We start from the raw sequence: 23,748 nt of genomic DNA on the forward strand, positions 1-23,748 counted from the left end.
GTTTATATGGATGCAAAAGCTGCACGTTAGAATCTTATAATTAGCTCTGGACGCAATGTCCAGCGCTAGGCTTGTCAAGGAGCTGTACCGAGTCACCTAAATGCTTCTCTCACTTCAAAGAAGTCCTTCTTGGGCATTGAGAAGATCCGTCCATCTCATCTCTGCCGCTGTTCAACAAGGAAGGGTGAGCAAAGTGACCCGAAATGACGTCCGCCACTGCTCGTTGCTGGCAGCTGACCAGAGTTGTCCCCCACCACAGAGCAGTTCCCGCAGCACCCCGCACAGACGGGAAGGGAGCTTGGGCCCTGTTCAAAGAAATCACCTGATCTGCCCCACAGGGTTCCTGCCCTGCCTTGCCCTACCTAGTTAAGTCAACTTCCCCTCCCGAAAAAGCATCCTCTTTCTTCCCTCATCACCAACGCAATCACTCATCTCCGAAGTAACATGTAGGTGCCCTTCGACAACAACAACACCCTCTGGCCTTCCTGTGCTAATCAACACATCACCAACAGTCAAGATGAGAGCGAAGTGGAGAAAAAAGAGAGTTAGACGCTTGAAGCGCAAGAGAAGAAAGATGAGAGCCAGATCGTAAGTCGCACAATCCACCCATCCCTGGTCTACTACAGCTACTGACAGTCACCCACAGCAAATAAACGACTCGCTTTCTCGACCTCAATCAGTCTCCCAGTAACAATTGAACCTGGGCCATCAGCGAACTCAGCACCTTGGTCGTCCCTTTCGACTACCACGGCGACGCAAACCGTTCTTTGACTCTGCCCGTCGTCAAGTGGGCCAACAGGTCTCGGCAACCACCCCGAGTCTTCAGCAACCACGTTCTCCCCGGGACAACACTTTACAACAATGGCATTCACTGCGCGGAGGTCTGATGGATCATGAAAAAATGAATATGGCTGGTTGCACACCAATCATAGGTTGAGAGGACAATATGGGCGTTTATGGAACATTGGGCAAGCTTTGTGCTATTTCATAGGACTGCAGATTGGGGTTTATGGTTTGCAAGAATTGACATATCTCGAGCTTGAGAAACAACTCTTTGTGCTCTACTGTCGCGTGCTCGTGTGATCAAATTGTGTTTCAGTCGTGTGCCCTAGTTATTGCTTTCTTGACTTTTCGCTGCCAGAGTCGCAGCGAACTTTGCTTTCATGTTTTACCTTAAATCAGCTGTCAAGACCCATTAGTGGTGAATGTAAACTTGCCACGATACTGCGACTCGACCCGGTCTGTCTGGCCGAACAAAGTAGCTCGAGTCCTATGCGCCGACTATGGTATTTTCATTCCAGACCTCTGCGTAGCTAATCTCACCAAGATCGAATAATTACAGCAACTAGCCCAAGCTCCCAGTTCACTTGAAGCTCAAGCTCACTCGAGCCCACCCCAGTATTTTAGCGACTTTTGCATTTCGTCATGGTGGGTGATGGGTGTGGGGAAGCCTGGAACTTTTGAAAGCGGTGAACCCGCAGCGGGTCTATTTTCCGGCAGAAAAAAGTTGCCCGCTGCACCCTCCGTGCTCCATCTGCCACCACCTTGCGATTACGAACCGAGAAGTTATACCCAAATTCGCAATTCCACACAGTCAAAATGGGCGACCCATCCGAAAAGAAGAGAAGGAGAGCCGAGGATGACACTTCAAAGTCCAAGAAGAAGAAGTCTGAGGGCGCCGGTGCCGCCATGGAGTTTTCAATAACCAAAGTCCACACGCCGCAGGTTTCGCCTCCTGTCGTAGGTATGGACGATTGCGCTTTTTGACTGATTCCAGAGACCTGTGCTGACTTGGTAAACCAGCCGTAACACCAGGATTCCTTCTCCGCGACAAGCACGCATTTGATGTCTACGAAAAGGTCCCCCCACAGGCCAACAAGCGCCGAAAGAGCGGCGGTATTCCCCAAGCGCCCGAGATGGCTCTCCACTCCTCCACACACGTATCGATAGACTACACGGCCCGTGAGACCGAGCAAATGCTCAATCACTATCTCGCCATTGTGGATCCAAAGACCAAGGAAATCGAAATCATTTCAGCCAAGAAGATGATGGTGCGACACAAGGTTCGAGCGCAACAAGAGGAGCGCAAGGAACCAGGGGAGGAGAGTGCTGCTCAGGTATGTTCTGTTATGGAAGAGCTGGTTTGGTGCTCACCAAGGCTTACCATTGTGTGCAGACCAACTACGAGAGGAGAACAGCGCTCGGCGAAGAGTTCGGTACTAGAAAGGCCAAGAAGGCGCTCAAGTCCGTCGCCGATAATGCCATCATGGCCTCGACCGACAACTTGGGACAAGCCGAGAACACCATGTTGCAAAATGTCAAGGAGGTGTTCGCCAAATCGGCCACCAAGGAGGAGCTGCAAGCTGCTGTCGATCAGGTCAGACCAGTGCCCAAGGGCAACTACAATGCCGAGCACATCCAGGATGTGTACATCCCAAGAGAGATCATCGGATCCGAGATTCTCAACGCGGTGCCGGTCATGGATTGGCAGGAAGCTGTTCGCAACAACGAGGCTGTCAACGTTCCTTCGCGTTTTGTTGCCCACCGCATTGCGCGTGTGGCAGCCAACAAGGAGGACAAGGAACGGTTGCAGGTTTTGCGATATCTGTTGTGGGTCATCATCCTCTGGGTCACTACCGGGAAGGGCAGGGAGCGTGGTACCAAGACCATTGCGAAGAGGGACAAGCTGCGAGAGCTTCTGTCCCCAGCGCCCGAGGTGGTCATTGAGAATATTCGTCGGAAATTCTCGGATAATGGTGTGATGCGCAAGGAGCACATGGAGCTGCTCATGACGCACTGCTGTGTTTTTGCCAGCATCATTGACAACTTTGAGGTCAACATAAACGACCTGAGAGAGGATCTCAAGCTGGAGCAGAAGCAGCTTGCCCAGTACTTCATGGAGGTGGGTGCGCGGGTCAAGCAGTCCAAAGCTGGCGGCGTCATGAAGCATATTGCCAAGTTGCAGCTGCCACTGGTGTTCCCCAGGATTCGGTCAGGGGCACGGAGATGATGAGAAGAAACGGTGCGGTGCGGTGATGGGAGATTGCTTGGGGTGCAACGAAACAGTGTTGCTTTTAATCAGGCGCTGGATTGGGAAAATTATGTTGCTAGGCGTATTTTGGACTGGTCAGGAGAGTGTGTGGAGGTACATTTTGACGGGCAGTTCTGCTTGAGCGGTGGTGAGCCTGACAAATAACAAGCCAGGACTTACATCACCAAAAACCCTGAGCTCAGCAGACGGAAACAGGCGGAAAGGTAGAGAAGGGGATGCTACATACAGCGTTGGAGTTGTTAGTCTAAAGTTGAGTCACAAATGTGGCAAACAAACAAGTGAAATAAAGTTTAGAGCTATCTTTCTGCCGTCTCTGCAAAGACATATATCTGTGTTGCACGCTCTTCCGGTTGCAGGTAGCTCTGGTTGCTTGTAATATGCAAAGGGGTGAGAAGGCGGGGTGCACCCAGCAAGGACGGTGTTTGTTCAACCCCCCTCCCCCTTTTTCCAGCAAAGCAGAGGAGAGACCCCTCCCCCTCTCCGTCACCTCCTCCCAAGCAGAGAGTGGCCAAGCCCAGTCAACCCTGCGCTTTCAACCGCTCACACAGACTCTGGTCCACGGCAGGCAAAAGCCAACGGGGCAGGGCAGTTCATCGGCGACCGGATCCCCTGGTCGGGTGCTGGTCGGGGCGAGTCTTGAGCCGCACACATCGACTGCCACGTGGGAATCTGGTCGGGTTCTCTCTCCACACAACCGCAACCACCCTTTCTCAATTGCACACTCGATCCCATGACGACATTGTAACTGTCGCGATGGACACGTCTGACTGCGCTTAAAACGCGTTCTTTTTGTGAAGCTGTTGAATTGGAGGTTGGCTATGGCATATCGTATATTGATAATGAGAGACAGTAGAAACAATCAAAATAGACAGCATAATAAGCGCTGCTGATTCAAACCATTACATCTTGCTCTTGATGCATCTGGTGAGCACAATTGATGATTTTAATTGCGACGCGTCGACCTGACTGCACAGCGCTTCTTAACTGCCATTTTTCTGAAGTGATTCACAATGGGTTGCTGCCTGCAGGGGCCTCTGACTCCACTCATTCCCTGTTGTGTGGCTTCTGATTGGCTTGAATGGCCGTGTCAGCAGCCAACCGGGCACCACGCGAAAGGCAGAACACGCGAACCTCCGCCCTGGCAAGTGCGTTTTTCCTGCACTCAGACTGGTTTAACCCGCCACGGGCAAATCCAAGAGCAAGCAGAGTGCTCGTCCCGTCACCACCATCAACTCTGCACCAAGCAGAGCAGACACACCTCCCCGTCTTGCTCCGTTCGCGACAATCACCAATTGCTGGGACGACAACCTCTTTCTTTTTCGCGTCGCATCCATCGATGCATCTGTCGCCATCAATCATCCATCACGAGCTCAGCTTACCTCAACCAACTGCAAGTTCCAAGCGATTGCCCATTCACGACCACCTCTGCCTCATCCCATGTCCAAGAGGCCGCAGTCGTGAATTTCCCACTTACACCAACTCTGTATACCCCATTTGATCGCTCATGCCGCCTATGAATTGATGAGACCTGAGCGAACAACGTGAGCATCCCTCCCTTGCTACCATCGAAGTCATAGCTTCGTGCCGATTGCATCCTACATCAGCGCATGTATCTTGCTTGCTTGATACTAACCGCATACCTTTCCAGTCTCGAGTCTTGATATTTACGACACACGTTACCCTTGTTGTACCATTGTACCATCAAACTTTGGCCTTTCGCGTCATCCCATCCCATCGAAAGAGGAACCGTCAAGATGCCCTCAAAGCGCAAACGCGATCCCCTCGACGGATTCGACCCTAACAAATCGGATTCGGAGGACGAGAACTTTGATCCAACAGAGGACGCACCAGCACCACGACGAAGCGCCAAGAAGTCGCGGTCGACGAGGACCAAGAAAACAGGAGGAGGCGCTCGCGGCAAGCGATCCAACAGGTACAGAGGGTCCGATATTGAAGATGATGATGAGCCGGAGGATAGCGACCTGGAAGATTCCTTCGCCGACGATGACCATGATGACCACGAAGACGAGTCCGACGAAGATTTGCCCACCAATGCCGCCGGTCGCCGCGCGAGGAAGGCTGCGGTGAAGCACCAATCCTACAGAGAAAGCAGCGCTGAAGAGGAGGAGGAGATCAAGGAATCCGGTGACAGTGCCAGCGAGCTGGAGAAAACCCCAAAGAAATCGGCCAATAAGCCATCAAGAATTGTTGTGCTCAAGACAGCACAAGGACAACGATCATCCAAGCGTGGAAAGGAGGAGCCACCATCAAAGCCACCGCCGGCACCTGCTCATCCAACGCGCCGAACTCGCGCCCGTACCGAGGAGGCCGAGGAGCCACTGTTTGAGCTGACCAACTCTGGGAGACACGCACAGCCAGCTCGGGGAGCCTCTAGGAGCAAGAGCCCAGAAGCATTGGCTCGTGCGACTCGCGGAAACCGCGGAGCTGGTAAAGGCCTCAAACAGCCACCCCAGCCCACCATCGAGGAAGCAACGCAAGAAAGCGAGTCTAAGGACGAGGAACCTGCTGCGACTATGGAAGGAGAGGAGGCAGAGTCCGTGACTAAGGGTCGGGGAGAGGAACCATCTCCAGTTCGTGGTGATGTCGAGCCAGAAGTCCCAGAAGCCCAGCCAGAAGATGAAGATGCTCCGATGGAAGATCAACCTGCAGAGGCCGCCGAATCTGCCGCGCCATCCGCACCAGCCGATGATGAAGATGACGATGACGACGATGTTCCAATCACCAGAAGGACACGCGGTGCGCGAGCAGCTGCGTCACAGCCCGCCGAGGAGGCTGCGGAACCAGAACCGGAGACCGTCGGAGGGAGTCGCCGTCTTACACGAAAATCGCGCCTTCGTGGAAAGAAAAGTTTGCAAGAGCCTAGTAGCGACTTCGAACCTGGTGAAGAATCTGCCGATCACATGTCTGCGTCAGAGGCTCCTAATGAGGAGGCACCCAATGAGGATGATGAGTCCACTCCCACACCTCGTCGTGGTCGCGGCTCTAGAGCTGCGAGTCGACGGAGCCGTCGCAACCAGCGAGATTCGGGGGACGAAGAAATCGAACTCGACAAGGATGAGATGGCCGAAGAGCTGGAGGAGCTGCGTGAAAGTAGTAGATCACGGCCCCGCCGAACTCGTCGCAGATCACCGTCCATCCAGTATGAGGAACGGGAAACCAAGAAGCGTCGCACAAAGCCGGTCAACTACAGCATACCTGCCATCGACCCTGCTGCTTTCGAGGTTGAGGATGATGATGCCGAGCCAGCTGTCACGCCTGCCAGAAACCGCAGAGGTGGCAAGAGCGGCGGCACTCAAGCCTGGGAGCGTGCTCTCAACACTACGTTTGGTCCGTTCGGCGGTGGTGGTGGGGCTGGTTCCCTACTCAACGGACCATGGGGCACTGGAGCTACCGGTGGTGTAGACTCTGACAGTAGTGACGACGAGATGAACATGCGCTCTGGCGTTGGCGGTACCGTCGGCATGACGCCTACTTCTGCCGCGCCACCAGTCGGTCTCTTCAACCCTCTCGGTTCCCATAATGATGGGCCTGGAGGTGTTGGGGGCGTGACTCCCCAAGTCGGCAAGGTCAAGAATCAAAAGGCGTTTGCTGACGCCGATCCTCTCGGTGTTGATATGAACGTCGACTTTAGCAAAGTTGGCGGTTTGCAGGGTCATATCGACCAGCTGAAGGAGATGGTTACGCTTCCGCTGCTGTATCCTGAGCTCTTTACCAGGTTCCACGTCACGCCACCTAGAGGTGTGCTGTTTCATGGTCCGCCTGGCACTGGTAAGACACTCCTTGCCAGAGCGCTTGCCAACTCTGTCGGTCATGGAGGCCGCAAGATCAGCTTCTACATGCGAAAAGGTGCTGATGCCCTCAGCAAGTGGGTGGGTGAGGCCGAGAAGCAACTTCGGTTGCTGTTTGAGGAGGCGAGGAGGACACAACCCAGCATCATCTTCTTTGATGAAATCGACGGTCTCGCGCCCGTGCGGTCCAGCAAGCAGGAGCAGATCCATGCCAGTATCGTGTCGACGTTGTTGGCGCTGATGGATGGTATGGATGGTCGTGGTCAGGTTATCGTTATTGGTGCGACCAATCGACCAGACAACATCGACCCTGCTCTTCGCCGACCTGGTCGCTTCGACAGAGAATTTTACTTTCCTCTACCTGATTTGGAAGGCAGACTTTCCATCCTGGACATTCACACCAAGGACTGGGGTCTGTCTCCGCAGTTCATGAGGGCGTTGGCGGAAAACACCAAGGGTTACGGAGGTGCTGATCTGAGAGCGCTCTGCACCGAGGCTGCGCTGAATGCCATCCAGAGGACCTACCCGCAAATCTACTCGTCCAAGGAGAAGCTTGTTGTCGACCCTTCCAAGATTACGATTTCGGCGACGGATTTTATGATTTCGGTCAAGAAGATGATTCCCTCGTCTGAGAGGTCGACTTCGTCGTCGGCGGTGCCGCTCCCGAGGACGATTGAGCCGCTGCTGAGGAACCAGCACAAGGCTTTGATTGGGGTGTTGGATAATATTCTGCCGCGGGAGAAGAAGATCACTGCGTTGGAGGAGGCCATGTATGAGCCTTATGCCGATGCGGATACTGGTTTTGCGCGGGAGGCGGCGCATGCTGAGTTTGGAAGGTCGAGAGTTTTCAGGCCGAGGTTGTTGATTTCGGGGCTGCCAGGGATGGGGCAGAATTATTTGGCGGCTGCCATGTTGCATCATTTGGAGGGGGTTCATGTTGAGAATATGGATGTGTCGAGCTTACTTGGGGATGGAAGGGTGAGTTTTTTTTTTTTTTTTATCTTGTTAGGATGATGTGAAGGGATGATTGCTAACTGTTGGTAGCCTGTTGAGCAAGTGATTGCCAGCCGATTTGTCGAGGTCAAGAGGCACAAACCGGCGGTTATCTTCATTCCTAATGTTGATCTCTGGTTCCGCAGCATACCGGAGGTGGCTGTTGAGATGTTCAAAACTCTTATCATGCGCATCCCGCCGTCGGACCCGGTTCTGTTGTTGGGCACTGCCGAGTGCACTCCTGAGTTACTTGATCCAGAGCTTTTGGTCAAGCTGTTTGGGTTCTCCAAGAAGAATCGGGCCGTGATTGAGCCTCCTGAGAGATCGTACCGCCTCGAGTTCTTTGAGAACTTGCTTGTTCACCTGAGGAAGTCGCCGCACGAGTTCCCCGACCCTGCCAACCGCAAGAAGCGGGTTATTGAAGAGCTCCCTGTTGCCCCCCCTCCACCACCGAGGACCCTCACCAAGGAAGAGATCAAGGCTCAGCGCAAGGCTGACTTGCACCACCTCAATCTTTTGAAAATGCGGTTGCAACCGATTATGGATCAGATTCACCGCAAGTATCGGAAGTTTAGGCAGCCGGTCATTCCCCTTCAGCAGATTGCGTATCTGTTTGATGAGCAGGATCCCAACTTTGTCCGGCCTGATCTTGCCGAGGGCGAGCACAGGCCGTATGAGATTGCACGGGACAAGGAGGGCACTGAGGGCATCAGGGACACGGCCACGGGCAAGTTTTTTTACAATTTGGAGACCACCACCATCGAGGAGAGGCTTGCCAATGGGTATTATGCCCGGCCGCATGATTTCTACAAGGACATCAACAGGCTTTATCTGGATGCGAAGAATATTGGTGACAAGGACAGGACACTCAAGGCCAATGAGCTGAGGACTAACGTCGAGGTGGATGTGCATGATATCAGCACCTCGCTGGCGAATCAGGGGATCAGGTTTGACGAGATTTACGAGAGGCAGCTGCAGAGGGTCAGGGAGGCGGAGGAGAAGGCTAGGAAGAGGAAGGTTGTTCACTCGGTTATTGATCTGATCCAGTCGGATATTCCGGGTGATGGGGATAGTGACTCTCAGGGGCCCGTGGGCATTGGTTTGCCGCTTTCGCGCAATGCGGGGACGACGGCGGCGAGGTTCCAGCCGATTTTGAGTCCGCCTTCTAGGGGCCATGGGGATTCGACGCAGTCGAGGCCGTTGACGAACGGCACGCCGGCGTCGAAGGTGGGTGATGGGGATGTGCAGATGGGTGGGATGGATGAGGATACTCAGCCATTGACTGGGAGGGATTTGATTTCGCCGCTGCAGTGGCCCATGCCTAGGAATGTTGGGGGTCCGCTGGGTGATTCGGCGAGAGCAACGGCGGGGAATATGTCGCAGCGGTCTGCTATCACCTCTGTTCCGCCGGGTATGTCACCGTCGGCATTATTGAATGATGCTTCGACGACCAAGACGTCGGACCAGTCGACAAACCACTCCAACAACTGGAGCACACAACACACCAACGGCACTACGGGGCAGAACAACCCTGACGAGACGTCCCAGCTGGAAGACACACAGTCTCAAAGCATCCACCCAAGCGGGTTCCTGGCTGGACAAAGCCACAGCCAAGGCTCATCATCAAGCAGCCAAGCCTGGGCGCACTCCCAGGCAGCGGGCATAGCACAAGGGATTCTCCAACCTAGGGGTGGCGTCCCGCAGGTCACAGCTCAACGAACGCCCTCCCATCCCTTGTCCAACGTCAACCGTGTCACCATTTCAGAACAAGGCTCCCCGACCTCGTCGCAAAAACCCGCGCCAAAGGCCGCGGCAGCACCTTTGGCAAACATCCTCAACGACGAGAATGCCTCCTCTAGCGGTGGCAAACCCTCCCAAAACACCCCCTCGACGACAACAACAACAACAACGACAACAACAACCACTTCCGGACCCCTTACCGTCATCTCGGGTGTTCCCACCCCGGGATCAAAGGGATCTCACCACTCATCTCAGCAACCTGTCCTGCACGAGGGTCGGCTGTCAGAATTTCTGGATATTCTGGCGGACAGGACAGCGGGGTGTTCGATTGAACAGCTGGAGCAGATTTACCGGGAGCTGATGGATGAGATTTGGCAGAGCAGGCACGACTGGAACAGGATGGCGGTGCTGAGCCGGGTGGCGGGGGTGTTTAATGATGCGATTGGGGATATCGAGTTTGTGCAGGGGGTTCTGGTGGAGGAGGAGAGGGATGAGGAGGAGGAGGAGGAGAAGAGGAAGGGGAAGGAGAAGGTTTTGGAGAGTGTGGAGGGCGGTGGGAGGCCAAGTCAGGGGAGTTCGCAAGGACGAGGGGGGGATGGGTTTTGGGCTGGGTTGGGGTTGGTGGGGAATACGCGGGGGGAGAAGGAGCAGGAGGGGTGGTTTTATTTGCGGTGAACTTTTTGTTAGGCAGGTTTTGTGTATTATGATGGGGGGGAATATGGGATGGGATGGGAAGCGTGGGTTTTTCTTTTTATGGTAGTTTGGTGGGGGTATAAAATTTGATCTTGTAGTGGTTAACGAGTGCATTGAGAAGAATTCAAAGAAAGGGGGGGGGTTGCTGTCATTGCTGTCGTTGTTGATGGGGATTGCTTCGGCGTTGGGGGCTTATCAAGTTTGTGTAGGTTATGTCAGTCAGGCAGGGGTGTATATTTTGGTCTCTTGGGACATTTTCTGTTAGGTTATTTAGAGAGAGAGAGAGAGTTGGGGGGGGGGAAATAAAAGAATCGATGAAATTGAGTTATGGTCTTTTGAGTCTGAGGTTTTGTGATTTTGCCTAAGCTATTGACCTTCTCCTTGGACAGCTGAAGTTCAACCTGGGGGGTGAAGGGGGGGGCGGGGGGGTGGTTGCTGTCGTGAAATGTGGATATTTTTGTCCACCGGAGGGCTGTCGTCGGTATCAGACCTTCCCAGAGGGAAGTCGGGAATGCAATGCTGTAGCCGCTCAAAACTTGCTCGTGGAAATCCTTGAAATGACTTGAGGATCAAAAGCCCATGTATTACGGTCTGGTTCTATTGCGGGTTGTTTATGAAGAGAGACAGGGGGAGGGGAGTACAAGAGTTGAAAAGAAAGAAAACAAGATTAAGAGAACTTTGCCGAGTTTAAGGGTGTCATGGGCTTGCGTAAATAGATAAGAAGTCTATCCTTGGTACCCAACGAAATAGAGACTGCGGTTGGGAACAAGGGCTGGGTTAACAGGTCTTGAGCCGATATTGAAGGTAGCCAACGGGCTTTTTTAGTATACGGTTCAGACTCTTGGAAATATGGTCAACATTGCTTTAAAAAAAAATAGGTAGTGAGAAGGGGCCTGTTAACCATCCCTTCTTCGCAACCTCTCTACATTTCCATTCGCATACTAATAAATCAAGCCCACATCACAAACTCTCAACAAAACACATCACCCCCCACCCCCCATCTCATATCAACCCCTCTTACCGCCCACCTCTAGCTGTCGGAAGCCTATTGATGTTGTTGCACCGTGCTCTCGGTAGTTGATCTCGCCGCTGTACCTCGATAGGTAGCATCACCCAGAGCACTTAAAAATGGCACTATTTCTCGAGAGGGAATAGCAGACTGCTCGATTTAAACAATTGGTTCGGCTGGGGATGGGGTAGGTGAGGGTTTAATTGTGGGTGGACTGGACGGTGGTTGAGGTGGTTTTCGGGTGAGACTGGCTGTTGTTCAAGGTGGTCTTGGGGTCAGGCTGGACGGTGACCGAGGTGGTCTCGGGGCAAGACGGGGTGCTGTTAGGGGTGGCGGTTGTGTCGATGGTCAGGGTGAACGGGGGGGATCATTGGCGTGGGAGTTGACATGTCGGTTCTCGGGCTGAGTGTCGGGGTGGACGCGGTGGAGGTGGCCGGCGTGGGAATTGGACTTGATGTTGCGGTCGTGGTCGGTGTGCTGGCCTGGTTGCCAGTGAAAGGAGAGATATTGGTGTTTGCAATCCGGGTGAGAGTCGAGGTGGAATCCTCTCCTGCTGTCGTGACAGCTGAGAAAGCCGGCTCAAACTTGTTGACCAGGTCTTCGAGTTGTTCAATGAGTTCTACTTGTCGTTTGATCTTTTGATGTAGCTTGGCGACTAAGAAGGGGTCGTTTAAGCCGCAGGTGTTGGCTTCATGTTCGGTCTTGGTGTTTTTCGCAGTCTCGTAGTGCTTGGTCCGCTCGATTGAATGTCCAGAGAAATCAAGCCAGTAGTGAGCCCAGGAATGGTAGAGATCAGCTTTTTTTTCGGTCTGAGTGCAAAGCGGGAGTCGATTGCGGTTTTCGGTCATGAATTTACTCTATGTGGCATCGAAGTACCTTTGCAGGACTACGGAGGACAGGTAGTTCATTGCCTCCGGTCCCATCCCCTGTCCCATCTTTCAATGACCGCGACAAGCGGTTTTTGGCATGATGGAGAAAGTGGTCAGCTTCCAGTAGTAAGGTATAAAGACGAGTTCGATCGTGATGAAGCACAGGGGAAAGAGGAACAAGTGTAATGTTTTTGGTTGAGAAGTATAAATACCCTCTCAGGAGTTTTGGTGGGTCATTGACACACCGGCGTTGCACCACTCCTAGCTGGCCACTGGACAACTTGCTGGAATTACATCATCCAGCGGACTCCCCTTTTGATAGGTAAAATAATGACACTTGATATTTAGTCTGAAGCCATTCAAAGATGGTCAAGAAGCCTTAAATGGGAGCTAGTAGGCACCAAAGGATACCCTAATCAACAGGCGGGATATAGTCCACACGCCAAAAAAAAAAAAAAAAGGCTTGAACGATAGTCAACAAACCTATTTCCTCACCAGAATGGTATAGGTCAACCGTCATCACACGTAACTGATTTTCATGACTGGCTATTTTGTCTAGGACGTGAGAGTGGGAAGGCTGTCAAGCACCTGGTTGCTACAGCACTTCTCTGAAGACTTGGACACCAAAAGCACGGCACAGTCGAAGTAGGTAGACGACTTCCAATTCATTCCCATACCAACCTGGAATTTTCGACTTTAAAATAATAGATACATGAAATACTCAGTCCCATACTCTCCTTCTTTAAGGTCCAACCTTTCGGTAAATGACAACTCGCCATCAGGTTCATGGCCAGGCCACCGCAGGTGAAACACCTGAGACCGTATCGTTTTGAAAAGGTGGTAGATCTAGGGCCTCCAGTGATTAGGTGCTCAAAGCAGCTCTCCAGCTTGATGGCATGATTGCGAAGAGGTTGTATCATATGTCTTGTCCAGTCTCTCCTGTATGACTACCTACCTAGGTGCTGGGAATAATATACAAGAGTATAGAGAGTAAAGTATTCGCTGACAGGTTGCTCGGAAGTTGATTGTGTTCTAGTCTGATAACGGGACACACTGTGGGCTAAATAAAGGCATTATATTATACCTATCTTTTGAGGACTTGATATTTTGCCGCAGTCTCTATTCTTCTGTCTATGGCGTGCACGAGTTAAATTGTGCTCAGGATAACAGAGCGTTTGATTCAATGGGTGACAAGGTTGGGTTGTTTGCACGAGTTTCTAACCAGCGTTGAGTTTACCGTACTATGCTCACCTGGAGCGGGGTGAGGGTTAGAGTCAAAATCGTGGTGATATTTATACCATACCTATCTAAGCTTCCACTTTAGGGGTGTATCTCTCGGCAGCAATCTCCAGTCCTTTGTCTATAACGTGCCCAAACCTAACTGAGATTGCCATCCATGACAACATCCACACCAAACCAATATCTCCTACACAAAAAAAAACAAAAAGAAAAAAAAAAGAAAAAACCACATTCACAATCACTAACCAATCCTCCAAAAATGTCTCCATCCTTCTACCCTTCCTCAAGGACCCCAAGGCTGCCCAGAAGAAGCGGCTGGCTTCCCCTCCGCTAAGCCTTTAGTTCTGGGGGCATCATGAACCGACAAACCCGCCTCAGAAGCTGGACTTTCAGCTTTCACTGTCAAATTCAGTGTGTTGATCTGTGTACCAACAGCCGAAATTCCACCTGTGATGGTGGAAGAAAAGTTGAAGGTGGGAGGCTTGTCCTGTTTACCGAGGTTTTTCGTATCCCTCAGCGAGTTTTGCATCCATTTGTTGAAATCTTGAATCGTCTTATTCAAGTTCTCCAGAGTCTTATTCAAGTCTACCATGGCCTCTTCGATGCTCTTATTGGGGTTCTCCACGTCCGTTCCACATCCCCCCATGTCCTCCTTGAGGGCTTCTGTGGCCTCGTAATTTTCTTCGAAGGGTCCACTGACAGGAGTGGCTCTGTCTTCGAAGACGCCTCCATCTGAGGCCGGATTCTGCGACCAGTTGATGGCTTCCCCGCGCGCTTCAGCACATTGCTTGAACCAATTGGCCCAGTTCCACATCCTCAAGCCCACTTCATTGTGGGTTAAATCGATGCGTCTGGTGTACACCGCCCAGTTGATATCTCGGAACTGCGCTTCTAGGCGCTTGACGACGGCGGGATCAGAGGCGATCCTGGGCCGGTAGTAGGTCGTTGGCAAGTGGTTAGACATTTTGATGATTGAGTCCAATGGATGGTTTTTGCTGAGTCTCTGGAGTGGTGGTGACGACGAGGATGTGACGAGAGTGGTGAAGAGTGAGAGAGACGAAGAGTGAGAGAGACGAAGAGTGAGAGAGACGAAGAGTGAGAGAGACGAAGAGTGAGAGAGACGAAGAGTGAGAGAGGCGAAGAGTGAGAGAGACGAAGAGTGAGAGAGACGAAGAGTGAGAGAGACGAAGAGTGAGAGAGACGAAGAGTGAGAGAGACGAAGAGTGAGAGAGACGAAGAGTGAGAGAGGCGAAGAGTGAGAGAGACGAAGAGTGAGAGAGACGAAGAGTGAGAGAGACGAAGAGTGAGAGAGACGAAGAGTGAGAGAGACGAAGAGTGAGAGAGGCGAAGAGTGAGAGAGACGAAGAGTGAGAGAGACGAAGAGTGAGAGAGACGAAGAGTGAGAGTGGCGAAGAGTGGGAGTGGTAAAGAGAGCGAGTGGCCCAGAGTGAGGCTGGTATTAATAGGTATACATAAATAACCTCACAAAATCATACTTTGAATAAAGAAAACCTTCCAAAGTCTAACCACCCTAAACAAAACTTAGATTACGCCTATCTGATTCACATCTTCCCATCAGGCCACGATCTCCTCCCATTTGCGGCTCAAATCAGCAGCCAAAGCCCCTTTTCCAAGCTCTCCGGCCAGCAAGCAAAACGTCATCTTGACTCTCACAACTCAGATCAACCCCCATGACAGCTTCGCCTCCACTTACCCAGCAAGACCCAGCAGCCAAAGCCTCCTTTTCCAAGCCCTCCAACCGGCAAAGCAAATGTTATCTTCACCCTCACAAACCCAAATCAGCTGCCACGACAGCTTTGCCTCCACTTGTCCAGCAACCATCTTTGCAATTCCCTCATCGCAAGCCATTGAGGTCCACACGGGGAGCCCTTCCTGGGAAATCTCTCACCTGAACTTACCACTCACCACCTCCAACCTACCACGCCCCCCTCAACCCTAAGAACTCCACAGCAACCCCAACCCCTTCTTCCCCTCCTTCCCCTCCTCACCCTCCTTCTCCCCCCCCTGCCCAACAGCCCCCTTCAAATCATCAAACACCCCTCCCACCGCCCCCCAAATCCGTCCCTCGATCTTTTCCCCCAATTTCCCCCCCTCATGTCTGCCATCTTTCTGTTTTCCTCCCTCCAGCTCCGCCCCCTCCTCATCCTCCTCACTGGTGAGCTTAGGCCGCTTAACGTGTGCCTGGTCCAGCCCGGAAACTGTCTCTGGGGCTGAGGTCTCGGCTGGAGCAGAGGTTGTGGGGAGGGTGGTGGTTTGGTCGAGGGTGGAGTAGGGGGTGGTGATGGTGCGGGTGGAGGGTTGGTCGGGGGATGTGGTTGTGGTGGTGGGTTCGGTGGTGGAGGTGGTGGTGGTGTTAGGGAGGGAGGTGTGCTATTCTGTTAGCATATATCAACATGATTGGAAATAAACAACCTACCCCGGTGGGGTGCTCGTTGGGGCGAAAGTATTGAGACATCCTGAAGAACAGACTGGTGTAGCTCGGTGTTGAATGTGTATGATGGGATGAGATAGATAGGTAGGTGATGATGGGGTTCAAAGGACGAGGAGGAGGTATGGGAGTATATATACACCTTCTCACACGATTCAAGGATGCCCAAAAAAAAGGCCCTTTCATTAATCATCCCAGAACCCGCTTTGTGTCCCGTTCACACAAAAGTCCCTTTGCGCTCCCATATTTGTGGGGTCTTATATTACATGTGTATGCATCTGTGACATACAGCATCACCTCCCCCCCCCCCTCCAAGCTCCCACACCAGACAACCCCTCTCGGTTGGAAGGACAAAGTGTTTCCGGTATGAAACGAGCTGACCGCCTGATCAAAGTGTGATCGGGACCGGCCAGGTGGTACTGCCGTGTCTCCCAGAACACCGGATCATTCCACACGGGCCGGCGATGGGAGCGAGCCCTCCTCAGCTGAGCCCGAACAAACCCGTAACATGTCTCTGACACACACAATCCACAGCCTTGAAACCGCCCTTGTCCGCCCCTCCCACGTAAGCTCTTACGTCCCCTCCCCAAAACAGGGCTCGCAACACCGTCTCTCTCACAACTTACTCCCCCTCTCCGGCCTCGAAAGCGCCCCACTCATCATGTACATCTCCTCCTGCCTCTCCGGCGCCCTTCCAAACAACACCGCCTCCCGTCCCCCCTTCGTCCCCCACCACGCCACCCCGATAGCGGCCCTCTCAACGTCCATCTCCCCACTCACCAACACCTCCCAGAACCTCCTCTTCACCACTTCCCTCAACGCAGAATCCCTAATCTCATTCACCGCGTGAGCAGCAAGCGTCATCCAATCCTCAAAGATATCCAACTGCAAAAACGGCAACGCATCAATCAACGTCAAAACAAGCGTACTCTGCTCCGACATCGGCTCCTGAGCCTCCAGGGGATCAGCAGCCGGCGGCGGCGGAAGCGGTGCCTGCCCATTAGGATCCTGTCCAGCAATACTAGCTCGGTAGCGGACCATCTCAAGGAGTGTCTCCGCCAGCTGTGGATGACTGGCGGCAATAGGGAAGGGGGGTGATAAAATCTGCATGACTGTTTTGAATGCTAGACGGAATTGCCGTGGGGAGATGTGCTTGGGAAATGAGGAAAACAAAGTTTCTGCGTAGAATGGGACGATCTTGACGGTGATGGGTGCGTTGTGCGGGCATGATAAGACCGACAAAACCGCGCTGTGGGCTGACTCGAACAGCTCCATCATCCGAGGTGATAGGGGCGCTGCTGCGTTGGTGAGGTAGGTGATTGCCGGCTGGATAATCAACTTGTCGCACGCTTCTGGTGGGAGGTGGAGTGGTAGGTGTTCGGCTACGTTGAGGTAGAACAAGTCGAGTGTGCGGTGGAGGGGATGGAAGGGGATTGTGCCTTCGGTGTTTGGTTTGATTTCCTCCAGGAACGCTGCTGAGGCATCCCCGAAGCGGGAGAGTGTGTCGAGGGAGGTTAGGTAGGTGAACTGGTACACCTGGAAGGAGTCGCTTCCGTTCCTCGAAGAGATAAAGTAAAGGTTTCGAAGGGTGTGTAGTGTCTTGGCGGCCACCACTGGCGCCACATCGTGCTTCTTGAGGCGCCAGTCAAGAAGACTGCGGGCCACAACGGCTTGCGAGACGGCGACGATGGCATACATGACTTTCTTGAGGAAGCTCCAGAGCCCCTCCCATGTCCCTGATATGGTTTCTGGGGTGAGGTAGATGCTTTCCTCGGAGATCTCCAGCTCAGAAAGCTTGTTGTTTACTTGCCAATGCTGAAACAGCTTCCCCGTAAACGCGATCAAGTCATCCTGAAGCTGGAGGATTACTTGGGAATCCCGAGCATTCTGAATGGCGTACCCCAGCAACCTCGAAAGGGGGCCCAGGCCAGACACCAATGGCTTCTTCTCCAGCTGGGTGATATGGAGGTATGACGGCGAGTTTGGTTCCCACGTGAACCTTTCCACAGCTTGTCGAACATCGATATCAACGGCGCCAAGAAAATACCCATCCTCAAGACCATCAGCACCAAGCATGGCCGTCGTCGCAGCCGGGATCAGAGCATCGCAGTTCAACGAGGCGCGTGATGACTCCGACAGCAAGGAAAACGTAAAGTTGAGCGCCAAAGTGACAGGTCCAGCAGGCGCTTGCGGGACTGGTTCATTCTTCCTCAGCGCAAGATTGGCAGCCGTGACAACAGCACGCTCAACCGTCCGGCGCATCCCTCCGCTTAACGAATTCCGGTTCCCGCTCTCCATCCCCATCAACACACCGGTAAATACCAAAAGATGCTGCCATCTGTTTGATTGACCGTCGGCTCCCTTCAGAACCGCTGCTGCCCATGCGTCACTGCCCAAGCCACCACCCGCCCGCGGACCCTTGTGTTTGGCGTTCTCAAGCTCGTTCCGGCGCACGTGAATGGCGGCTGAGTTAAAGATGCTGATGACCCGATAACATGTGCGCATGGCATCCGGACGGCCCCATATTGCCGGCGCAATCAATAGTTGTGAGGTGAGCAGCGAAAGATTCAGGGGATTCGAAAGGTTGGTCAACAGCGCCGTGGTTGACCCGTAAATCTGCTCGGTGCGCGCATCGTCGTGAACGTCTTGGTAGAGCTCCAGGACCTTGGTCAGTAGGCGGTCGATAGACATGGCGGGTTGCGGTCGACCGGAACTTGGATTAATTCATAAGAGAGACGGGGAAACAGTCCAACTCTGAACAAGCAGCACCAATAGTGAGAAGAACAATGAGCGAATCGACAGAATTACAGTTTGATATTGAAAAGGCAGTGATTCTACAAAAGTCGAGGGGCAGGCGCGCGCGCTCGGCATCAAAGGTGCGCCGCGCCTGGGGGTGTCGTCGGTGCCGAGGCATATGCTTATAGCCGGGTTATGCATTAACCAAGCTCGCCCAGCTCTGCCTTGTTAGTGCCCCGACGCGCTGAACTCAGCACCAACCACCATCTAATAACTACGGGGGCTCAGCTGCAGCTTGATCCACCAGCGATACTGATATCCATTCCTGCAACGGACGACACGGCCGGAACTTGGCGCTGCCTGGTCGCGATGGACCGCATATCGTGAGTTTGCCCCCTGAATGCTGTCTATCGTTGCCAGTATCCTAACCTGACCATGCAGTCGCCATATCCGACGCGATGCTCCTCCTCCAGGCTATACCCAACCGCCGTTCCCGTCCCTGTTCTGGCCGCCCCAGGACTCCAAGGTCGCGCTCTACGAACTCGACGACATCTGGAAGTTTACGCTTTACTGGACCCTCATCCTCTATGGCCTGTTTCATCTTGGTGCCGTGGGTGTAGCCGTGTTGATGCAGATCGGCAAGAGGAGGTCTACCTGGAAATATCTCTGGATTGTGCCCCTGATCTATGCTTTTATCGCTGCGTGCGAAGCTGTCATAGCCGGCAGTGTTGTTGGGCTGATGTCGGTTTCCCTACTATTGCTGGTCAGGGTGTATATGCTGATGTTTGCAGGGTCGGTGCTGGCTATCTTGCTGGAAACTTCACCATGTCGACCTGGGTTCCGTTTGTATGGGGCTGGGTCAACGTCTTGGTGTTGCTGGTCGCGTCCTTCAGAATCCAGGGCGGTCTGTAACTGGCGCCGAGACAATGGCTTTTGCGCTTCCTGGGCTTGAGTAACACTCTTTGTCTGGGTTTGACAGAGTCAACAGTAAGCCCAGTCAATGGTCATGACAAACACAACAAGAGAGAGACCAGAAAAGCTTGCGCCTGTTTCAATGGATAGGTGCTTCAGTGCTCAGGACGTTGAAGTTGAGACAGCTCCATTGATTTATGCAGCATGAGAGATCCCAGCTATTGCGTCATAACGGGGTTCCACCCCTGTATGGTGGGGGCGCTCTAACATGCCTGCCGGCGCCCCAGATCTTCAGTTGACAGGGCAGAGACGCGATCCGACACTCAGAAACTCAGAAGCTTGACAGGCGACGATCCAGCCAAATCCTCAAAGACGAAGAGAAACAACAGCGAGTTCAACAATACTTGCGCTACAATACTAGCAATCACACCGGGGAATGGGTTAGGAGAAGAAAGCGCACAGCAAGGGCCTTTGTTTGCACGAGGCTTCCAAGCTGCCTTCTTCCGAGCCGCACCGCTTTCAGATGGAGAGTACATACCGAGCATGGGCGCCTGACAGGCAAGTCTATAATTGCCTGATATTCTCCAACCCGTTTCAACCACTTTGTCCACCTCGACCTCTGCATCAACGCCATGGGGGAACCCAAGCGCGCAACCCTTCACACGACCGAGCTCAACGGTCAGGCGCCATCGCGCAAGGTCACAGGCCGTAGTTCGACGACCTCTTCGACAAGCTTACAAAGAAAAATCCATCCTGTCGAACGTGCCAAGACCACCGAGGAGGATCCCAAAGCTGACTCTGAAAATGACAGCGCTCCGGCCTACAACAACCCAGACCGTCTCTACTATCCTCGACAGCCCAAGTCTCTCGCCGGGATCGCCGTCCGCTCCTTTTGCCTCGGAATAGCCCTCACGATTGGCATCTCGAGCACGCTCTACATCCTCCTCTTCACCTCCTCCCCACTCTGGCGCCTGCCCTTTTTTCTCGCTTCCCTCTCCACCTTTCACTTTCTCGAATTCTGGACCACGGCCGCGTACAACACCCGAGCAGCCGAGGTTTCGTCCTTTCTCCTCACGGCCAACTGGCCCGGCTACGCCATCGCCCACTCCTTTGCCACGCTCGAATGCCTCGTCACCAATGTGTTTTTTCCAAACGCACAGTGGGCGCCGTTTCACATTGGGATACTTGTTTGTGTGGTTGGCTTTGCCTTGACAGTGATTGGACAGACGGTCCGCACGGTGGCCATGTGCCAGGCTGGACCTAGTTTCAACCACTTGATTCAGCACCAGCGGAACGCGGGCCATGTGCTGGTGACGAGCGGGATATACGCGGCGTTCAGACACCCGAGCTACTTTGGGTTCTTTTGGTGGGCGCTGGGGACGCAGCTGACGATGGGGAACGTGGTAAGCTTTGTTGGGTATGCGGCAGTGCTGTGGAAGTTTTTTAGCGGGAGGATCAAGGTGGAGGAGGAGGCGCTGGTGAGGTTTTTTGGGGAGGAGTATGTTGATTATAGGAGGAGGGTGGGGACCAAGATTCCTTTTGTTCCTTGAGGTCGACAGGTTGGTTTGGTAGGGACTTGGAGTTGGGTTAGGTTTGGGTTATTGGGGGGGGGAATTGGGATTGGAAAATGGGAGAAGGGGGTTGTATCATAGATTATGGTAGGGATAGGGATCAAGAGAATGATTTTTGAGATCAAAGTGGTGGTTAGTGTATTAAAACGTGTGAATTTTCTCATTTCCATCTACTTGTCATTACTGTCCGGCTATATACAACAGCAACTTATACGACCACTCCCCCCTATATAACGGGAAAAGAAAGAAATCAGTGAGGAGCGGGACAAACAGCCTGGACGCTCTGGTGCTGCTGCTGCCTGCTCACGCTCCCGTATTTGGCCTGCCAAGCATAAAAGTACATGAGCGCTGCGAACGGCTGTCCGAATATCGTGAAAGAGACCCAAAAGATGGTGTTGCCCAGCAGCTTCCCGCTCGACGACTTTCTTTTCTCCAGCGGTTGGGTAATTTGGATGAGGGGTAGCTGTAAGAACATGCCCAGAAAGGCGACACCTACTATCCATTAGCATCACGACCTTTGATGGGAGGAAGGGGGGGTGGGGGTAAAATACCGATGAGGTTGTGAGTAGGTACACCAACCAGCAACTCGTGCAAAACCGCACTCAGGAAAAAAACCGCAAAGCTCGCAGTCTTGTGCGTGTATCCCCTCGAGCGCATAGGGGAATAGACGTGACGCCGGAAAAACTGATACACTGGCTTGTTCCACGTCCGCCAGTACATCCCCAACCCCTCACTATTCCACCACGCTTCGTAAAAACTCCTATCCCCAAACCTTGTGATTTCCGCCAAGGCGTTGAGGAAGGACTGGAATAACGCAAAAAATCCGGCTAGCCAGATGACGAGGGAGATGGTGCTCAGTTTGAGGAGGCGTTCGATTATACTGAAATAATCCAACGAGGCGATTTTATCGAGCGAGTTGATCAACACCGGGGTGGCATACTGTGCGGAGCAGAACCATATAAACACCGAGAGGCAGACAACCTCGCCGAGCCGTTTGGCCACAAACACCCAGCGGATTTTGGAGGTGCGGGGGTAGACGGGTTGGTAAATTAGGGTTGGTGCCCACCAAAAGTAGACTAGATTCGTAAAGGTGATGTTGTTGGGGTAGGGGCACTCCCTATATAGTTCCGGGAGGGCGTCGAGTTCACCAGTGACGGGGTGGAGGTAGGCGTGGCGGAGGTCGCGGTTGGTGAATGCGTAGCTGGCGGTTTTGAGCCAGACGATGATGGCGTGGACTTCGGAGAGGGTGCCGATGAGGGGGTGGTGGACGTGGTACCAGACTACGTAGGTCGTCAAAACAAGACAGGTGGTGATGTTGAGGGCGTGGAAGATCCAGATGAGGGTCCAGGTGGATTGGAACTTAGAGAGCTGGGCTTCGGTGGGACTGGAGGTTCCTGAAGGGGAGGGTTTGGGTTTTGGGAATAGGGAGCTGCGGGCTGAGTGGGCGGCTACGAGCTCGATGAAGTAGGCGAGGAAGAGGTGGCAGGGGATGAGGAAGTAGAGGAAGATGCCGATTTGGAGGTCGGTGGGGCGGAAGTCGTGGCAGTTGAGGCAGATGAGGACGCCATACTGGGGTTTTATGTCAGTCAATGTAGGGGAATCGTTGGCGAAAACCAAGGGAGCCGGCTACCTTTTGAATGTTTTCAATGACAAGACGGAGGTTGCCAACTACCAGGACAATCACCATGAGGTTGCGAAACCCCAAAAAGCTGGGTGTCTCGGTTGTGTCATGGCTAAGACATGAGGGTTGCGACTCAGAATGAATGGCTTCGACATGGCGGTACTTTCTGCTGCGATATGATCGTTTCGGTTTCTCTGGTGTTGAAATTGTTGTTTCCGTGTTGGAATTGCCATTCAATTGGTCCGTCTTTTTCACAACTCCCCCATCCTCCCCTCCTGTTCTGCGAGTGACGCCATTCGCGGGGTCATCAAGGCGAGTGCCCGTCGCTGTAGCCGTGTTCATCTTGAAATCATTGGTAGGCGATAATGACGCCTGAGACATGAGATTGAAACAAACAAGAATAAAAATGGAAAATGGTGTGGGTGAAATAAACAGAAGTAGCGAACGTTATAATGTTGAAAGAAGGTGGTGGCGATATAACAAATCAAATCGCCTTTTTGGCTGGTCAGGGTCCAAGAAACGGTGCGCCACTGGGCTGGTTTTATTTGGCAGAGATGCCGATGGAACTAATTCCTCGGTATGGCACGGAAGGGCCGAGGAAGGAGAAGAGAATTGGAAGCGAATGAATGGATCAGAAGCAGGCCGCGAGGACGTGATATCGATGCTTGATGTATGTAATAAGGGGCCAAAGGGGCAGGGTGGGCAGGGCAGGGCAGGGAAGGGAGCAAAGCTAAGGTAGCTAGGCCCGCAGCAGAACACCGTTGGCTGCTGCAACCGGAGCCTCAAAGTGTCCGTTTATAAGAGAGAAGCAGTGATGGTGAAGATAGATAACAAGCAACTGGTGGTTGTTTCAAGTCCCAAGTTCTTATCCTGCTGGAGGGTACACCAAGAGCACGAGACATTGTGAGCCAAGCTCTTACAGGCAGTTCAATAACGAAAGCAGCGTCGACATTGGACGAAGAACGTGAAAAGCTGCAGGCCTGCTTTTAGGTTTGCACATGCAATTCCTGCAGTCGTCACAACGGTGGGGCATATCATGGCAGGGGTGGTGCTGT

At 53.0% G+C, this 23,748-nt stretch overlaps 9 protein-coding genes across 9 annotated transcripts; 5 read left to right on the forward strand and 4 right to left on the reverse strand.

Annotated features, from left to right (window-relative positions):
- Positions 1–517: 517 nt before the first annotated feature.
- QC761_709630 (uncharacterized protein) lies at positions 518–887 on the forward strand (the record flags this gene model as incomplete). The annotated part of the gene is made up of 2 exons (XM_062882515.1): positions 518–588; positions 713–887. The coding sequence occupies 2 exons, from the start codon at positions 518–520 to the stop codon at positions 885–887; spliced, it is 246 nt and encodes an 81-aa protein (XP_062728566.1).
- A 712-nt stretch (positions 888–1,599) lies between these two features.
- Positions 1,600–3,444, forward strand: RPA49 (DNA-directed RNA polymerase I subunit rpa49; the record flags this gene model as incomplete). The annotated part of the gene is made up of 3 exons (XM_062882516.1): positions 1,600–1,744; positions 1,804–2,117; positions 2,177–3,444. 3 exons carry the CDS (start codon positions 1,600–1,602, stop codon positions 3,008–3,010), a joined length of 1,293 nt encoding a protein of 430 aa, XP_062728567.1. The 3' UTR covers positions 3,011–3,444.
- A 794-nt stretch (positions 3,445–4,238) lies between these two features.
- Positions 4,239–10,269, forward strand: YTA7 (TAT-binding protein-like protein 7, AAA ATPase; the record flags this gene model as incomplete). The annotated part of the gene is made up of 3 exons (XM_062882517.1): positions 4,239–4,593; positions 4,701–7,839; positions 7,906–10,269. Exons 2-3 carry the CDS (start codon positions 4,807–4,809, stop codon positions 10,267–10,269), a joined length of 5,397 nt encoding a protein of 1,798 aa, XP_062728568.1. The 5' UTR covers positions 4,239–4,593; positions 4,701–4,806.
- A 3,418-nt stretch (positions 10,270–13,687) lies between these two features.
- Positions 13,688–14,368, reverse strand: QC761_709655 (uncharacterized protein; the record flags this gene model as incomplete). Its single annotated transcript, XM_062882518.1, has 1 exon — positions 13,688–14,368. One exon carries the CDS (start codon positions 14,366–14,368, stop codon positions 13,688–13,690), a length of 681 nt encoding a protein of 226 aa, XP_062728569.1.
- Positions 14,369–15,360: 992 nt separating this feature from the next.
- Positions 15,361–15,880, reverse strand: QC761_709660 (uncharacterized protein; the record flags this gene model as incomplete). The annotated part of the gene is made up of 2 exons (XM_062882519.1): positions 15,361–15,795; positions 15,842–15,880. 2 exons carry the CDS (start codon positions 15,878–15,880, stop codon positions 15,361–15,363), a joined length of 474 nt encoding a protein of 157 aa, XP_062728570.1.
- A 588-nt stretch (positions 15,881–16,468) lies between these two features.
- On the reverse strand, positions 16,469–18,544 carry QC761_709670 (uncharacterized protein; the record flags this gene model as incomplete). Its single annotated transcript, XM_062882520.1, has 1 exon — positions 16,469–18,544. The coding sequence occupies one exon, from the start codon at positions 18,542–18,544 to the stop codon at positions 16,469–16,471; it is 2,076 nt and encodes a 691-aa protein (XP_062728571.1).
- A 312-nt stretch (positions 18,545–18,856) lies between these two features.
- Positions 18,857–19,501, forward strand: QC761_709680 (uncharacterized protein; the record flags this gene model as incomplete). The annotated part of the gene is made up of 3 exons (XM_062882521.1): positions 18,857–18,972; positions 19,031–19,330; positions 19,381–19,501. The coding sequence occupies exons 1-3, from the start codon at positions 18,959–18,961 to the stop codon at positions 19,499–19,501; spliced, it is 435 nt and encodes a 144-aa protein (XP_062728572.1). The 5' UTR covers positions 18,857–18,958.
- Positions 19,502–20,024: 523 nt separating this feature from the next.
- Positions 20,025–21,051, forward strand: STE14 (farnesyl cysteine-carboxyl methyltransferase; the record flags this gene model as incomplete). Its single annotated transcript, XM_062882522.1, has 2 exons — positions 20,025–20,059; positions 20,313–21,051. 2 exons carry the CDS (start codon positions 20,025–20,027, stop codon positions 21,049–21,051), a joined length of 774 nt encoding a protein of 257 aa, XP_062728573.1.
- A 133-nt stretch (positions 21,052–21,184) lies between these two features.
- QC761_709700 (uncharacterized protein) lies at positions 21,185–23,594 on the reverse strand. The gene is made up of 3 exons (XM_062882523.1): positions 22,703–23,594; positions 21,624–22,641; positions 21,185–21,564 (listed from the first exon to the last, which is right to left on the reverse strand). Exons 1-3 carry the CDS (start codon positions 23,072–23,074, stop codon positions 21,323–21,325), a joined length of 1,632 nt encoding a protein of 543 aa, XP_062728574.1. The 5' UTR covers positions 23,075–23,594; the 3' UTR covers positions 21,185–21,322.
- Between the last annotated feature and the right edge of the window lie 154 nt (positions 23,595–23,748).

Source organism: Podospora bellae-mahoneyi, chromosome 7, assembly GCF_035222275.1.
Source record: "Podospora bellae-mahoneyi strain CBS 112042 chromosome 7, whole genome shotgun sequence".
Classification (NCBI taxonomy): domain Eukaryota; kingdom Fungi; phylum Ascomycota; class Sordariomycetes; order Sordariales; family Podosporaceae; genus Podospora; species Podospora bellae-mahoneyi.